Source organism: Pelodiscus sinensis, chromosome 1 (genome assembly GCF_049634645.1).
Source record: "Pelodiscus sinensis isolate JC-2024 chromosome 1, ASM4963464v1, whole genome shotgun sequence".
Classification (NCBI taxonomy): Eukaryota; Metazoa; Chordata; order Testudines; family Trionychidae; genus Pelodiscus; species Pelodiscus sinensis.
Window position 1 is genome coordinate 184761104 of NC_134711.1, and position 18882 is coordinate 184779985.

Sequence of the window (18882 nt, forward strand, 5' to 3'; positions counted from 1 at the left end):
GAGAAACTTTCTAATGTAGCCTAGCCTTCAGTAAGACTTCAAAACATAGGCATTACTATGTTAGCTTTTAGTGTTGTGGGATGTAATCTTCAGCCTGTAAATTACATAAGGCCTACCACTGTGTTTTCCACAGCTTCTCACTAAACTTCAGGAAACTGGGCAGCAAAATCATTGCATGCACTTCTCTGAAGAGAAGTAGTACCTTCATTCCTTCCTTGCAGGAGCTGCCACTCCCTACTTCCCAGTCATGAGCCTCCAGGACCATCTCCTACACTGGCTCCTGCCTTTCTCCCTTCCTGAATGGTATTAGAAACAACCCCTTGCCCACAAGGAGGAAGCAGAAGTACTACTGCTAGTTAACCAGGTGAAGCTAAAAACTGGAGGGCCATATTTTCATTGATACAAAAACCATTTTGCTACTCTGCCAAGCACAATGGGGCTCAACTTGCTTGTAGCCACAAAATAAACATTTAATAACAATTTAGAGTATCTTAGCAGGGTAAAGCAGCTGTAGCGTACAGGAGAATCAGACACCAAGTGCCTGAAGCTGGCAGTGTAAAAAAACAGAGCAGAGCTTCAGGGTGCAATTGGCCTGGGAAGAAGCACCCTGAAGGCAATGGGTAAAACCCAGGCCCCACAGAAATCCCACTGACTACAATGGGGGGTCAGAATTTCACTCAATGGTACTAGAAAGAGAAATGGAGGATAAGCAGGAATAAGTGGGAAAGCATGATGGAGAACACAGAAAAAAAAGAGACTTTTGTTAAAGAAACAGATCAGAAAAGATAATGGTCTGATAAGGAAAGTCATAGACAAAAGGAGAGAAGAAGGATTAAAATGCGAGGGGAAAAAAGAATTAGGAAAAGAAAGAAGTTAAATCAAAATGGGTTTCCCCCCCATTTACTCTAAATGCTATTTGAGGGGGCAATATAAACTGGCCCCAAACTGCTGAAAGTTTACGTAAGTTTATATGCACTTTAGATTCTGATCATGGCAGTTGTGTACCACTGATTTAGAACATCCTCAGTTCTTTTGCTAAGTATATGAGAGCTGATGAGAACTGCACACTTTAGAGTAGTCATTTGAAATTCGTTAAACTTCCCTGAAGCCTGAGCACTAATTAATTTCTCTGAATGATTTTATTTTGGCTACAAATCAGCAGCTGTTCTTGCTGTGACATTTTTTCCAGACAGTTTTGCTTAAGAAGATGTCTAAAAAAAAGCGGGAGGAAGGGGGCACACCAGAAAGAAACACAAAACGAAACAAAGCACATTGAAAGGCAAACAGATTTCTTGAAACAATGTAACCTCTTCTTTCAGTGAGAAAGAAGTTTTTATGGGAAACAAAGTATCTCCTAAGATGAACTTACAATCACACAAAGTTAAAAATTTTTTTTTTGAGAACTCTCTCTCTCTCTCTCTCTGTCCCATTATCCCAACTTTAAAAAAAATGTTCAAGAACAGCTCTGTGCCATCAAAAAGTAGTTCTATTGTTACTGGAACCAGGCCAATGGTTCAGCACTTGACAAGATCACTGTTTACAACCATAATGCTCCCAGAGACAGGAAACTCTAAAAATCACTCTACCACTATTTTTCTCCTATTGATGCTTTCTGATTGAAACTTCTTCTGCCCAGACCACATGTATGCAACTCAACAGAATGTCTGTGAGCAGGCAGAGATAGCAGGAGTCTTGCTCAACCCTCCAAACCACATGATGTTTTCAATTCAAATATCTTCACTGAACTGTATCATATACATCCTTACACAAACATCAATGTCTTCACTGAATATGTAACGGTGCACACAAATCAGTTTGGGTGGTACAGTTTTATAATGAACTCTTCTGACCTCTCCCCACAACTAAGTTTCTAATGAAAGCTTACACCTAGAAAGTGACTTTTTTCTAAAGGACTGTGTTATTAATTAATGTAATATGCATATCTTTTTTCCACACTAATGGAGCACCACTATCTGATTTACAAGAGAGATGATATATTACATAGATTCAGAGTTTTCATGTCCGATTTTGCCATGACACTTAATTTTACAGAAAAATTTAAAAGAATACTTCCAGTCCTACCTGAAATGATGAGCTGGAATTTGCTTATATTGTATTTCATCCCTCTGCTTACATATCCTACTCACATGACATAGTGTCATGCAGAATATTTATTTGTAAAGCACTAAGAACATGCTAGATGCTGCATAAAGCTAAAGACAATCCCTCTCCTGCAGAGTTCTGCTTTCTAATAATTTCTTTATTAACATCTTTTACTTTCCTGGTCATAAAATGCCAGTAACTTTTGAGTAGCTCTCTATAAATTAACAAACAGCAAAACAAAACCAGAAAAAATAATTTTAGCCAATTGAAAGACAAACATTTTATAACAATATTAAACAGCTGCCCAAACCCCTGTGAAAAAACATCCCTCCCTCTCTTTTAGGGTGATATTCACTTTGCTCATACAACATGTGAATCATCAAACTTTACACGGGTGCAATATGCAGAGAGTAGAAGACCAGATTTACCCTTTTTAAGCCAGATCTAGGGTCTGAATTTGCAGTCCAGTATGCTGTGGAAGCCACAGCATAGAGAGCAGGACCACTACCCTTTTGCAACAAGAGTTAGGGATACTGGACTGGCATACTCAAAATATCCTGAGGCTCTTCCCGAAGCTACCCTCCCACACCACCATCCACAGCACACTGGGAAATGCAGCTTCCTCGAGTCACAACTTTCCCCTCAGAGAATCCTATTGTGCATCATCAGTGGTGTGCCAGCCTTCCATGCAGGGATGAATTTCACCCTCAGGGAAGTTAGAGATTGAGGATGATACTAACTTGACAGACCCAGAAACAGAAGTCCTTGATTAATACACAGAATACATACAACACAGACAATAGATAGAATGGATGGTCCAGGGGTTGATAATTGTGTACCAGGCCAACACTATCTCTCTGTCCTGCTGTCTATTACAATAGCATACGGTTACATATACAATGTTCATTTTTAGTCTGCAGCCATTGCAACTTTTCTTTTTTCATACACTGTTTTTACTTTTCTTGGTCTCATCAATTTGAATTCAGTGATATCCATATAAGGGGCCATCCTTTTTAGGCAGGCCCTGTTTGAAAAGATTCTTTTCCCTGCAGCATTCTCCAAAGCTCATTTTTTTTATTTTAAAACACCAGTGAATTGTTATCCAAGGATGCGATACAAAACCCCTTGGTTCTAACTAACGTTACTCCTCATTTTTTGGGTTTGGTTCGAACTAACGCATCCCAGCGCACGCTTCCTGGTTCAAATCAGCTGTTGAGCCGAGTAACGCACTGGCAAGATCATACTAATGAAGTGCGGGATATTTAAATCCCCACTTCATTAGCAATATCGGTCATCTACATTTGCATCCCTAGCTCAAACTAGGGAGCAAGTGTAGATGTATCCTAAGAGAGTCTTTCCATCAACGTCAATAAGTTTGGATCAGGCCCCAGGTAAATCACTTATGACAGGTTTTATTACTTTTTATACTCTGTTGAATGGAGTTCCAGGCTGCATTCTGAATACTATTATAGTTTTAAATAAGTTTCACTTTTAGTAAAAACAAAGTTTAACAAAAATGGCCTTAAATAATACATCAGAAAATGAAACTAAAAACCAAATAACCAGAATCTGACTTATTAACACTTTTCTGTGATCTACATTCCAGTTTAAACAGAGCTTTCTTCCTCACATTTACGTTTGGAAGAAGGTGACCTGGAGGCAAATATTTCTGATTATGTATTGTAATATGCTGAGTATTCTGGTATGGACTACTGAAGTGAAATCAGTGGCACAGATGTACATCTTATCTTTCATAGAAATGGAAAAATGACATTATTGTTTGCAAAATTATTCATGTGGTTCTGACCCTGTCAGCTGCTGAATTTTTAAATTTCAATTTTTATTTCTTTAAAAAATTCAATTAAAAAGATCTTGCAATAAAGCTAGTTATAATAACCATTTAACTCTAGCAAAATGTTTAAAGATAAGATTGGTAGTTTCTGCAGGTAAACCAACACACATTCACTTTAATTGTATTAACACATTCAGTAGTTTTCATTCAGAAAACATGACAAAAAATGTTACCATCTACAAAGCTTTGACTGTAATTTCAATAAATTATTCCACATGGAAACAATGTAGTGTTGACCGAACCATTACACGTTACCTCTGAAATAACTATTTCTTTTTAATTTTAGCCGATGAACTTTCTGTGTGGGATCAAACTTTTCATATTATCTTATTTTGATGAAATAAAGCTATTTAAAGAGAGCAATGTACTTTGCACTGATACAGAATAATTACATTTGAAAAACGAATGAATAAAGGGAAAGTTTTGGAGACAAAAATAAAGGAAGCCTTTTACCAGCTTGTTAGGCAGAGGATCTTAGATTTTCGTAAACCTTAAACTACATTTTTCTTTTAGAAATTACTTACTAAGTCCTACAAGCCAGACAGGCAGGTTTTCCCAATGGCATTCTAAATTGAAAGTGAGCAATAGTGATCTTGGACATTAGCCAATTTCAATGCAAATCTGCTTTGTACTAGAGGGCAAGCCAAATCTCCTAAAAACAACATCCTGCTGTTTCTGAAGATCTGTAATACTCTCGTCTTTCCGTGTTAGTATCAAGAAAATCAAGTGTGTGGGTTTTTATTTTTTTTAAATAATGAACACCATGGTGCATGCCCAGCAATAGCAATATAGGACTGTTGCTTTACTAGGAAATGTGAAATAAACATTGAAATGTAGCATAGTTGTTTGATTTTCATCCACTATTTGGTACACAGTTGTGCATCAGGGCCCACAGACCCAGATCCTCAAGTGATATAAACTAGCAGAATTCCATTAAAGTCAATGGAGCATCGGCAATTTACATAGCTCGGAATCTGACGTATGGCCTTAAACAAGGACATATGAAATAGCTATAATTACCTGTATTGATAGTGAAGGTCTCACATTCCTTTTACAGTACCACTGAGGGTCAGAATGAAGAGTATTTGTTAAAGTTAGTGAGAATGGTTATTTTTTACGCTCTGAAAATGAGAAGTGGATTGTCAACATTTCTTAGGCTGTGTCTAGACTACATGCCTCTGTCGGCAGAGGCATGTAGATTAGACACATAGGCAAAAGCAAATGAAGCCGCGATTTAAATGATCGCAGCTTCATTTAATTTACATGGCTGCCGCGCTGAGCCGACAAACAGCTGATCAGCTGTTTGTCGGCTCGTGCGCTAGTCTGGACACTCCCCTGCCGACATCAAAGCCCTTTGTTGGCAGCCCCGTTATTCCTCGTGGAATGAGGTTTACCGGGGCTGCCAACAAAGGGCTTTGATGTCAACAGGGGGAACGTCCAGACTAGCGTGCGAGCCGACAAACAGCTGATCATCTGTTTGTCGGCTCAGCGCGGCAGCCATGTAAATGTAAATGAAGCCGCGATCATTTAAATCGCGGCTTCATTTGCCTTTGCCAAAAAAACAAATCTATATGCCTCTGGCGACAGAGGCATGTAGTTTAGACGTACCCTTAAGGTTTTTAATGGTGATGTTTACACCTCCGATGATAACTGATACATCATAAGAGAACATGAGGCATGAACTTGAATTGTTACCGAATAAAGCCCTTCTTTGTTACATCAGAGTAGTGATTTCAAGCCATACAGATGGTATCACAAAGGACAACAAGAGATTCAAACTTCCAATGGCTGTTCATGTATTATTGGCCTCATGCTATCACTGTTGGGAGCTGAATTTATTCACATTCAAATATTATGCAGCAAACAGAGTTTTAGTTGATTTTCCTATACTGAAGAATCAAAAGAAGCAATGCCCTTTGAAGCAGAAACTACCTTATTATTTAGGCTTTACGCAAACGCAGCAGAATAGAACATCAGAAATCATGCACCCAAATGCAAACATGCCACACCTTTCAAAAACAGTTCAGTGTTATATGAGTAAACAAAAGCATATATTAGTCATTCACTCAAAATATGAATAGCTAATGGAGTTTATGAGATTAAACTGCCAAGTTTGTTGATTAGTAGCATGCAAGGTCCCCATATAACCTTTTAATTTAAGCCAGCACTGTATTTTTAAAAACATAAAACAACTAATTGCATATAAATGATCACGGTTATTAGCAACCAAAAGGTATTAGCAAAGAAAATGGCTACAAAAATCTTTCCTACAAGGTTTTACTTTTGGACAGTTAGTGCTCTCCCTCAGCTATCACATTTTGACCTTGAAAATCACACAGACCATAGTTGTGATTTGTAGTTTCATTAGCATAGCCACGAACCAAGCTACAAGTCTATTTTTATTAGCTTCTCAACCACTTTGCCAGCTATTCATTTGAATCTTCAAAATGTTTTCTAAACACTCATCTCTGAATCATAATGCAAATACCATTTACTGAAAAGGTGGAGCCTTTAATATAACAAATGAACAAGTTTAATGACCGATACTTTTATACATTACGGCATCTCTCATATTTTCAGTAAATGGATATAATTATCCCTACATTACCCTATTATTATCCTTCCTTTGTTACATTTTCAATTGCAATTTCCCCCCTGCCAATTCCCTTCTGAAGTCTACCCAAACAACAGGGTTTGGATGATATTAGGTTAAGGCAGGGATTCCCAACCTTTCTCCCATGGAGGAACCCCTAAAATAATTTTTCATATCCTGAGGAACCCTTACCTATGAAAACGTGTGCTTGGCCAGAAAAAGTTGACAGCGGGGAGTGCAATTCAATTACTGCTAAATTATTGTCAAGAAAATTTATTTGTAAAGAGCTGTTTATATATATATATATATATATATATATATATATATATATATATATATATATATATATATAAACAGCTCTTTACAAATAAATTTTCTTGACAATAATTTGTAATATATATATGTCAGCTTACATGGCAAGAAAAAATTATTTATTTATTCCACAATTTCTCACAGAACCCCTGACGATGGTCTGCGGAACCCCAGGGTTCTGCGGAACCCTGGTTGGGAAACACTGGGTTAAGGACATTTCAGACCTAGGCTGGATATTACACATAAAATAATATTTGCTTTCTGAATTTAGGTCTCATCTTTAAATCTGTTCCAGGGATAAGGTTTTTTCAAAGTGTACACTGATTTTATATTAGAAGAAAAATCTATAACATATGAGTTTCATTTCAAAAGCAAATACATTCTGCTGTCTTATCAATCAAAAGACTGATCTCATCCCATTGTAACAGGCAGTTTTACCAGGAACAGGAATGAGCCAGCTATGCCATCCTCCCGAAGTATGCTTGTAACACCATTCATGTTTCTAGGAGTTATGCACATGCACATATACTTATCAAGAAGAGACTAGGCTACTCAAAGAGTACACAGATAAATAAAATGGGGTGGGGAAGAACAATAAACCATAAACGGTTCTGTGTGGGGCTAAAGAGACAACAGATATCAAAACAACTGGTAAAAACTAACCTACTGGAATGTACCATATAATATCACTTTTGATTTATAAATTTTACAACACTGAACTAAACTTAACTGACAACAATGTATGTAGTCAGACAAACCTGGTGTTTTGATTTCACTTTAAGATAAGAACTTAACAGAAAAAAATTTATTTGTCAGCATTTTATGAAAGCATACTGAATAAAGTACTTTTTAGCCCCTTACCCTAAAACAGACAGGCAGTATTGTCAAAATTTCATCAGCTTTTCTGAAACGGGCCTGATCCAGTAATCCTTACTCAGGCAAAGGGACCCTGTTCACACATATAGTCCAAGAGACTATTTACATAAGTAAGAAGAGCAGCGTAAGATGACATCATAAAATTATCTTATAATGCAAACACGGCTGTTTACAATTTGCGTTTTCTATGATTTTCACCTTGAACTAAAGCCCACTGATGTCAAAGGAGTCTTTCCCATTGAATGACACCTGATATCACTTGTTAATGTGTTAATGAATGAACAGTATGTGTGTTAATAGAGATAGAAATGTAGCCGTGTTAGTCTGGTGTAGCTGAAACAAAATACAGGACTATGTAGCACTTTAAAGACTAACAAGATGGTTTATTAGATGATGAGCTTTTGTGGGCCAGACCCACTTCCTTTTTGATCTGAGGAAGTGGGTCTGGCCCACGAAATCTCATCATCTAATAAACCATCTTGTTAGTCTTTAAAGTGCTACATAGTCCTGTATTTTGTGTTAATAGAATAATTTGTAGATTCTATCATCTTTTGGGATAGAACTATATTCTAACCTTTTGAAAATCTCAGTGTGGCATATAGCAATGGCATCTTTTCATTTTTACTTGAAATTAAAAGTTACCAAACAGGTGTAGTGAGCAAGATTTGAAGTCTTCTATTCAGGTTCTTATACCATTCTCATCACTGTAGTATATCAGTGCTTTCCTGTACTACATTAAGCAACATGACTAACATCTGCCATGTGTTTGTTCTCTCCTCTCTCTAGGGGAAAAGTGTGCCCAGTGGACTGTTTTGTTGTGGAATTTTTTATATAACATATAGAAAGTAAAACATGCACACACACATGCAAAATGGTTAGAGAAAGTAAGATCAAAGAAGCGTACTTACACTTGGAACAGAAGATGGTGAGGTCTGGAATGGTCCTGAGTGACTAAGACAGCTCATTTTATAGGCTTAGAAAGATCCTGCACCCCCCCCTCCGCACCGCAGAACACTGACTCCTGCACAGACCAGCTTTATCCTTACTGTAGAATGTTTCATTGTCCCTTTGGATTAGAGTTATCAACCACAGTTCCGGACAATAGAGGCATGCTGATTTCCATTAGCGGAAGCTAAACCCCTGCTCACAAATTAATTTAATCTCAAGTATGGGCTACATTCAACCCTTAGTTACACTAGTGAAATCACCTTGATTTCAGTGACGCTAATGAGCGTGAATAGATGTAACTAAGACCACAGTTAGGACTGTCTTGTGGATATTATTTTAAAGACGAATACTGTTGTGAAGTATAAATCATACTGAGGACCGGCTTCTGCAAAACAATAAAAAAACGTGTGCCCAGTTTTTGTACTGTGAGTGCCATCACAAGTCAGGTCTTGCAGGATTCTCCACTGCAGAAGCTGGGCATAATTGGTGTTCAAATTGTCCCTAAATAATGGAAACTTCATTCAAAGTAAAAATAGTCAGAATATAGCTGTGAGCAAATACATACCTCTTCCACTTCTACCCACAAATCTGAGGTCATTGAACCTTGCTACTTGGTTTTTCATGGCAGCTGTAGCATTTCTGAGCTCTGCAGAGTAGTTTTCATCATTTCCAGCCATTACTGTGACCAGTGTCCCATCAGGGACGTCGCCTAATGCCACTACCTGAAAAATTAAATAGAAGAGTCCTCAATCTTCATAAGTGACTTGTATCAGTAAATAACCTGATGAAAAGGGAGAAAGTAACAAATTATATAAATTAAAGCTATTTGGAGTAAATAGGATGTATTTCCAAATGTAGCTTACAGAGTCAGATACAAGTCTTTGTACCTATAGCTATCTAAGCCACCTAAATGTTCCTAAATATGTACAATATGCATACCATGCATACATTTATATTTATCAAAACAATAATAAATCAAAACAGTAGGGCCTGATTCTGATGTCATTTACATCAAAATAGGTAGGGAATAACTCCATCAAAGTCAATAGAATTATACTGATATAAAATTAGGGCAAATGCAAAACCAGGCTTATTGTCTCTTGGACATAATAGCATTGATTCCCCACAGTGTCGATGCAATTCTTTGACATGAAATGTCAGTGATTTCAATACTGATTTCTGACAGTTTTGCTCTGGTGCATCAGGCCCCAAAATATACAATTGATCGCTGTTCACAAAACTATTTCTTTTTCCCTTTTAGAAACAAGACTGTAAGTCAATAAAATCAGAACTGTCCTAAAACTTTGTTAAAATTGTAATGTGAAGTAAGAAAACCTGAAACATTTAAACTGAAAGCTTAAACTCTGTCACTAAAGTTTCCATTGTGTTTCTGCAATGACAATTTCTACAAAACATCACCTAAATATTTAGGAATGTACATTCTGCTACATTTCTGACACAATGTATATGCGATGTTTAGATTTTTAGCTTCATCTTTTCCAGTTTCACTCAACTGTGTCACAGAGCTCATGTTCATTAACCATTTCAGTATTTAACTTCACCTTAAACTCCAGTTCTGACTTCACTTATCCTCATTTTACACTGGTGAAATAATAAAATAAATTGATTAAAATAAAATCTAGTTCTTTTTAGCTTCCTCTTTTATGCATTTTAAGAGGAAGTAAGTAGTCCTGCTTCATGTCCTCGGAGACACTACTTGATTTTCCTCTTCCTCTTAGCATTTTCTACTTTGTGTATTTAAAATGTCTCATTACTTTTCACAACCCAGTTTTATTTGTTACTCTCACATTACACTGATATTTCTAAATAGGTCCACAGCTTTTTTACCTACTCCCTTTATTATACTTAATATGAGAATTATTATGAGTAAGAAGCATTTCAATAGTCCCTTCCCTTACATAAGCTACATGCTGTACCTTCATGTTCTTCCATGTGTTCTAAGTAGTCTACAACCTTTATTCTTGATTCCACAAATAAAGTGGTGCTCATTGTGTCAAAATTCCTTCTTTGTACATATAATATTTCTACTTCCTCTTCCCCAGCCCTTCTTAGTAGCTTTTGTTTTTTGTTCTCATCAGTACACAGCAAAAATGCTGCATATTTAGTACTATATATTTCAAATCCTCCTGTTCTTGGCATGCAAGGTTTTCTATCTCCGGATTGTTGCGTGGCATGGCAATTTGGCTCTCAGAATCCACAATCATGAAGCTGATGTGCTTACCACATTTATTTAAAAAAAGTCTGTAATAAAATTATTATTCTACTTGAAATTTTTAATACATATATAGGAAATGGAAGGAAGAACATTTAGGAAAACCCCATTTTACATGAATATGTGTATATATTAAGATAACAAATCTTCATAAATAACTGAGATAATGCTATTAAAATGAAAAATAATATGCTTAAAATTCACCATACTTTCAATTCACTGGAGGCAACATCATGATAAACAATTTGAATAAACTATTATAAAAATAATATAAAAACTTGAGTGTGTACACACAGAAGAAAAAACAAAAACTGGAATGAAAAGTCATAAGCGATATGCACTGATGAAATACAAATATTTACATTATAAAACAGACTAAACATAAGTAGGAACTTGCTGACTGGAGACATCTAGTATTTTGTTTTAAAGTTCAGCTTTAAAAAGCTTTTCTTCAGAGAGCTGGGCACAATATCAGCAAACCCACGCCACAGCACATCTGAACCTCCCAATCTTGGTCCATCAACCAAACAAAATTCAGAAGGTGTAACCGGGTTTGTCTGTATCTGCAAAAATGACAAAGTAGTTTTTACCCATGAAAGCTTATGTCCAAAGAAATGTGTTAGTCTTTAAGGTGCCATCGGGTGCCTTATTGTTTTCGCAAAACAAATTTGATCTTTAAAATTGGGTTTAGATGATTTCCTAACAGAGTGTTGAATAATTAACCTATATTACAATTTATTATTAAATTGCATCAATAATTGCAAGTTATATTAATTAAATTTCGTATCAGTTTCCTTTAATTTCCAATTAAATCCTGGCTGTCTTTGGTTTAAAATGGAATTCTGATTCTAAAGACTATATGCAATGTTATTTTTTAAAATCTATTTTATTTTATTGTTTGGATTGTAAAAGTAGGAGGAGACATGCCTTGCTTTTTATTGGTACAATAAGTATTACCTTAAAACTCCAGCTCATATATTTGAGCACAAGATCTTGGTGAGGATTTGAACTGCATGCTCTACAGCTGTGTATTAGGTGTTACCCAGCTTTCTCAAGAGATATATGATTTTCTAATTGATCAGGATTCTTTCAAAACAGATGATTTGGGAAATGCACAGTAATCTTTTCAATCAGAGTGTGTTGATTTCTATCAACAACTAGTTCAGGTCTCATTCCCCAGTGATAGTCGAGTGATGGTGAAGGGGGGAGGGGGGCTGGGAGCTGAACTTGAGAGCGAGTCAGAAAGCAGGTGGGTCTCCTACCAGACGATTTCGGAAGGTCACCTGGAAACGCTGCACCTTTGCTTCTGTGTGTGTGGTTTAAGTACTAGGAATTAATAATCTTGCCAGTATAGAGCTTTTGACGCCCCTACGTTGTTTGCAAAGTTATTTAAAACATACAGAGAGTTCCTAACAGAGAAGCAGCACAGTGGGACACTTTACTCCATCAATCCACCCTCTCTTCTGGCCTGGCGATTCACCTGACTGATAAGAGCTCTCCCCATTCACTACAAGCGATCGGTTCTGAAACAGGAGCGCTGCATGCATCACTTTCACCTGCTGGGTTATCCGCTCTAGTTTGGACTATTCAACAAGATTTCGGAGGCGCTAGGGGAGAAAAGGTGGCCACACTGAAAGTTCCGTCTACGTTTAGAAGGAGCCGGACAGGGCATGGGGATTAATCACATGATTGATTCATTCTCTTTCCAGATGAAAAAGCTTCCAGCGCTGCAGTGTGCGCCCAGTGTGCACTGACATAGAAGCGAATTCAAAAGTATCAGCCAGATTTAGAGACTTCGCTCTTCTAACACCTTGAGGGACTCAGAGGGTTTCCCCCAGTCCATTTTAAGCAATAACATTGCCTTCTAGTAGTATAGTCTCAACTAATTAGCTGTAGCTGTGTCCAGTTTAGTATGGTTAGTGGTTTAACAATTCATCACAGAGTGTGAAGGGGGATTGGGTTTTCGGAACTCATCATTTCCCATTTAATCCCCCCTTTATCCCGCCTCTCCCCGCTCTTCATAAACAAAACCCTCAGTAGGCAAAATAAACACTCGTATTGATCCTAAAGGCCCGGTTCTGATACATATTAAGAATTAGAGCTCAACTGATTACCCCCAAACAATTAAATGGCTTCTGAGCGGACCCGATTTGGCAGCGGTGAAGTTGGTGGAAAGAAAATCTGACCCGTGTGAAAGGAACAAGCGGGATCAAACTGTTTTGCCCCCAGTCTTAAACGTAACCGTTTAACGCCAGCAAATGGTTGAGGGGGAGCTACACCTAACAGGGACTCATCCTTGGAGCCAATTTAATTTTTGGATTGTAAACATAAAAAGGAATTCGGCATAATAAACAAATGATGCATAGGCGAAAATCTGTAAAAGAACGGGCAAGAGGACTGAATCCACACAAGAAATCGGATCATAAAGAAAAGAAAACTGTAGCAGTTACTTTCTAAATATAATCTACATTCTTTATGCTACTTGATCGCAAAGACACACTGTACTGATTATTCAGGCAGACAAACACAAAACTTAGCGCGGTCCATTTTCAGCATATAGAACAAGCATGTGTCTTAGGGCCTGCTGAAGTTTGTGGGCATTTCTGTCTTTTTATTTTAAGAAAAAGCCCATACGTTGGAAGATGCGTGCTACAGCAATTACACGTATTAAAAGATCAAGAAAGAAAAAGAGCTGTTAAACTTCTCTTCTGTTTATTTCACCCCACCTTTCTAAGTGGAAGGTTGAGGCACCAGGCATGCCAGATCACGCATCCTTTCATCGCAAGAACTGCAGCACGCATTAATAGGTGGCCATGCTCTAGTGTTTCGAATTTGTGACTTCCATCGGAAGAAAAGCCACCATTTCAAATACGGATCTGCCAAGAGTGGGCTCGAGATAAAAATATTCTGGAAAATATTCATATATTTATCAGAGGTTTTTTTTAAACAAGATATTCACTCTGAATAAATCGCTGCCTAAATGAGTTACCAGTATAAAAATAAAAAAAGACCTGACCTAAAAATACCTGTCACTCTACACAAATGGAGCTCAGCACCTCTTAAACCTTCAACACAGTTTAGGTGCGAAACTTTAGACAAGAAACTTGGAACATTGTGGCCTGTAGCATTGTATAGTCTGGCAAACATATAAATCCAGAAGCACCCCAGATTCTGATGTTTTAAGTGTCCTGTTCCCATTGTTATGGGTTATTTCTATGTACAAAAACATAGTACTGTACAGAAAGGGTCATTTTGGTTACTTGTATCCACCCTGTGATTGTGTTGCATCCTGTTACACAATGTAGTCAGGCACATTGCAGCTCCTTGTTCTTTGCTTTTTATAGAACCACTCCTTAAAGTTATGGGTATGGTATGGATGAGATGAAGAGACAGACTGGTTAGAGTGAGACTCCTAAGCAAGCGTCCCATCCCCACACTCTCCTATTCTCAGCTCTAGAAAGTGGTTCATGTTAGCAAGTCGTAACACTAATACTTCTAAATAGCAGGGCCAGCTATACTCATCGGTATACCACACTGCATAAAGGGCAATACAAGCAGCAATACAGGCTGCACGGAGCCGGTCCCTAAAGCAGCTCCGGGCTCCTTTGGTGGGAATATGCCTAAAATGAATAGGAAGACCCAGGCACAGATCCAATCTCAGTGATCAGCGCTCCAAGGGGCAGATTTACAGCTCTCTGGGAAGGAGTTAGGTGAGAGGAACGCTGGGTTTCTAGTCTTACCGTGTGTACAACAGAAGTTCCAAAAGTTTGCACATTGACTCAATTCCTCCCTTACGCCCTCCTCCCCCACCCTCAAATGCCTGGGTCAGAGAAGTGTTTAAAGACCAAATACCTTGAAAGCAATGGGCAGCGTTTTGTTGCACCTCCAATGCGTTGGGAGCACTGAGCAGAGGAAGTTGGGGCTGTCGGTGCGGACCAGCTCTCCGGGATGATCCGCTAGCACCTCCACCATGCTGCGGTCTGCGCTTCTCAACTTGCCCACCAGGGCGCCGCTGTTCTCCTGGCCAGCCAGCGGGAGCGCCTCGCTCATCTTCCCGGGGCTCAGAGTGGTGGAGGGCGGCGTGAAGCGGCGGCTGGTGCTGGTATCTACGGGGATACGCATCACAACAAGCCTGATGAGTGAAAAACTTCCCGAGAGTTCTTACAAAACAGCGACACGAGTGTAACTCTTCAGCGATCAGCTCTCTGGAGACCAACATAAACCGAGACAGGCTTAGCACGGGGAAAGGGGAGATCTTTTCTACGCCTGTCTGGCCCCAAAGTTTGCTGAACAGTTCTGAGGCAGCGAATACACTGAAATTTAACTGTTTGGCTTCCTTAGCCTGCGAAACAGAACAAGTTAATCCAGTAATCGAGACAATCTTCCGCACGGGGGGTCTCTAGGAAGGTTGCACATTTAGTCTTTGGCTGTTAGGAGAGTTTTTTGAGCAAAGCTTCCTCCAAAAATCTCGCCCACCGAGGAAATGTGTAGGCAAAGGATAGCTAAGTCACAAGTTCAGACACACAAGCTAAACCAGGATAATTTCCTATCAGTTTCTTCCAGGTGATTTTTCTAAAGTCCCAATAGAACACAAAATACATCAGTATCTTGCATAGACAGTAGCCGCTCCTTAAAATGGAGGGAAAATCGGCGTCAATCTTCAAAGAATACAATGCACAAGCTAGGATTTTCAAAGGTCAGCTGACTATGACAATGTATATATACACACAGACACATATACACTGTACTTCATCAAATATTTACAGTATAATCTGTAGAGAATTTAAACACAACAGAAATCCATTAATGGTCTCTGCCGGGTTTTTTTAAAAAGTAGCCTTGAAAATCAGCTTCAGTAGTTTGACTTGCATGGCTCTAGAAGTACTCGTGTCACGATCTGTCAGTAATTTTGAAAAAAAAAAGTTCAGTGCATGGAAATCAATGTGTATAGATATCAACTGTCTTTGGTACAAAGTCTCTCCTAAGTCTTAGAAAGGTCACAGCCGAACTCAAGCGCTGAGGCTTAAAAAGTCCACACATGGAAACGTGGCTTTGGGGATGTTGGTTAAATTGTGGGTTCTCTCTGTGGTTTGGTGTGTGCTACAGCTCTCTCTCTGTCTGTCTGTCTTTCTCTCTCACACACACGCACACACCAGAAGTCAACCAACTGTCTGCAGCAGCTTGGTGAGTCACTGCCAACTTTAAAAAAAAAAAATCTCTGAGACAAGCTTCCTCTAATTCGGCCACAGCAGCCAGCTGCTTAACAATGTTTTAACCACAGCAGGTGGAAGGCTGCTTTCGGAGACACGGGGGGTTTTCTCTTGTCGACCCCCCACTCAGCGAGAGTGATACTGAAAAGCCGGCCAGCCGCAACTAAACGTCCGCTTGCTTGCGAGCCTGCCTTGCAGAAAAGACAGAGGAGCCGGGGCCCTGGCGCGCGCGCACTACCCTCACGGCAGCGTGACCAAAAGTTCGCAGACGCGAGAGAAGTTACAGGGTCCAGCCCCGCAAAAAGCCCATTTCCAGCGCGGAGAGAGCTTGGCAGTCTTCACGTGTCCCCGCAGATCACATGGAAAGCTTCCTCCCCGGCTGCCTACGGAGCGCCGGCTACCCAGCGTCACGACCTTCTGTGAGGAGCTGTTTATTTGCTCATGCTGATCTGGAAAGCCTGGTCCTCCCGCCTCCCTTGCGCCTTCTGGCTCTATGAATGGAGATTGACTGGAAATGAATTTGCCTTTACAGTAAGAGTGCAGAGGAATGTCATTCCCTCAGCTCTTTTGCATAGGGGGAGGACGCCGGCCAATCAGATCCCTTTCCGGTATCAGCCAAGGGCGCGGCTCCAAGCCGGGGGCTCCTGGAATTGGCTCGGGCGCTGCCGCCGGAGCTACTGTAGAGAGTCGAGCGCCTAAATGTCAATGGGATGCCGCGGCCACCCCAACACACGCACAGAGGCACAGATCATGTGCGGTTGCGGGTGCGCCTCAAACCCCAGCGCAATCGCCGACTGCAGGGGCAGCGGCAGCAGCCTTTGCACTCAGCTGCCTGTCTGTGATTTGCCAAGGGATATTATATGCAGGGAAAACAGCACCAGGGTGGGGGCTGACAAGCAACCCCCTAACCAAAACCGCCCCTTCAGAATCCCTCCGAGGTTTTCACGGCAACTTTGAATTACGTTTAAAGGCCACTTCTACTAGGCAATTGATTGATGGGCCCCTGCGGTGTCCGACTAGGGCAGGGTTAATTGACCCTAATCTGCCTTCCATTGAAATATTACTCTCCCTGGCACCAAATCACTTGAACTTGATCACAATGACTGACTACGTTGACATTTGCACCCACAATCCCCGCAACACAGTTCTGCAAGGCTATCTTCTCCTCCCCCCTTTAATTTGTCACTTTTTCCTCTCTCCCTGGAGTCCTTTCAGATCTATACAATTTCAGTGTCTTACACACTCCTGAGCTTTGCACATGTGCACATCCTATGCATCCACCCACACCTGGGCAAGGGTCCCATGTAGCTGGAAAGCTTGTGCCTCTCACCTACAGAAATATGTCCAATAAAAGATATCACCTCACCTACATTATCTTCCTAGGATCTGGGGGAGGGAGGAGTCTTTGGCAAATGTCCACTATAGATACACCTGCAAATCACCTTTTTAAAAAGGACAAACCAGCCAGCAAGAGGATATGGCAATGCAGGGGTTACTGGCACTACCTGTGTTTTTGCCATTCTCTGGTGTTACACAGCCCCAAGAGAAATAAGGTTTGAGTAACATTGTGGGCCCAGCAAACTATAGCTTGCACAAGCATTCACTTTTTTTTAACCACAGCAGGGTTTTTTCCAACTGTCCTTTGCTCTGGCCTGCTTAGGATCTGCTTCTGTATGACTGCTCTGGTGGTGCCATAGTAGCAGCTCAAGTCATAGATCCAGCTGAAAAATACAGCTTCTTCTGCACCCATACAGTGAGATTGGTAATGCAATGATTTCTATAAGAGTGACTACTGAATTTTTTAAACTGTTGCCTTTGCTAAAAAGGGGTCATCCCGTTGTCCTCTCTCATCCTATATCCTAGCTAGTCTTGCCCCCCCCTGAAATTTCACATCACTGCTAACTAGATAGAACAGGGGTTACCAAGGCTGGCTTCTGCTGGTGCCTTTTCTAAACTTATGCTCCTCCTAGGATAGATAGTGGAGCTGAATTGGTGGTAGTATAAATATGGCATCTTGTGGGTAAAATATATATACACAAATCTATAAATAAGGCCAGCATGACCTACCATAATGGCTCAGCAGGCACTGTTTGGCACAGACCCTCCTTGCCACCAGCCGCATTTAAAGAAGTCAAGACTTAAAACTGTGCAAATGATTTAATGAAATTACATTTCTGGGCCATGACAGATCCAGCACTCCTTGCAGATAAGCCTGCCTCTGCCTGTTTATCCTTCCCAGAAGAGATACCCTAGAGAGGCAGCCTCTCCTTCTTTCATGCTTCTCACTCTTGCAGGAGACTATTGCTGCTCCATCCTTGCTTCTCTATCTGTGCCACATCAAGGGCCAACCCTTCCCCCTCCTCCCATCAGGAGGGAAAGGCTCAGCAACGGCTCCCACACAAGGATATACTGGGTATGGATGGTGTAGGGCGAGGAGGGGCGATAGCTGCAGAGCAGGGACGAGGGGATCGAGAGAAACAACAGCTGGTCCCCCAGGGGCAGGGGGCGCGAGGGAGCGGGCATGTTACTTAAGAACACCATTGCTGAAAGCTGCAGTGTGGCAAGAGCGAATGGAGAGGCCCTGCCCTGCCTTTCACTGCAAAGAGGAAGCGGGAGGCTTGTTCCTTCTCTCCGAGCGGCCTACGGTTTATTGCGCAATCGGAAAAAACCCCGCCACCCAACCCAACTCCTTCCTCCCCCGCGAAAGCAAACAGCAAATAATCCCCGGGGATGGCGGTGGCGCTGCTCCGCCTCC

General features: G+C 40.3%; 1 protein-coding gene across 6 annotated transcripts in view; it reads right to left on the reverse strand.

The window, feature by feature from the left end:
• RUNX1 (RUNX family transcription factor 1) overlaps positions 1-18882 on the reverse strand; it is a 249714-nt gene that overhangs the window by 76333 nt on the left and 154499 nt on the right. For all 6 annotated transcript variants that reach the window (XM_006126006.4, XM_075911479.1, XM_075911467.1 and 3 more), the window contains 2 exons: positions 14770-15023; positions 9250-9406 (listed from right to left, as the gene is read on the reverse strand). In XM_006126006.4, the coding sequence (XP_006126068.3) occupies positions 9250-9406; positions 14770-15023 (411 nt within the window). The remainder of the gene's footprint in view (positions 1-9249; positions 9407-14769; positions 15024-18882) is intronic.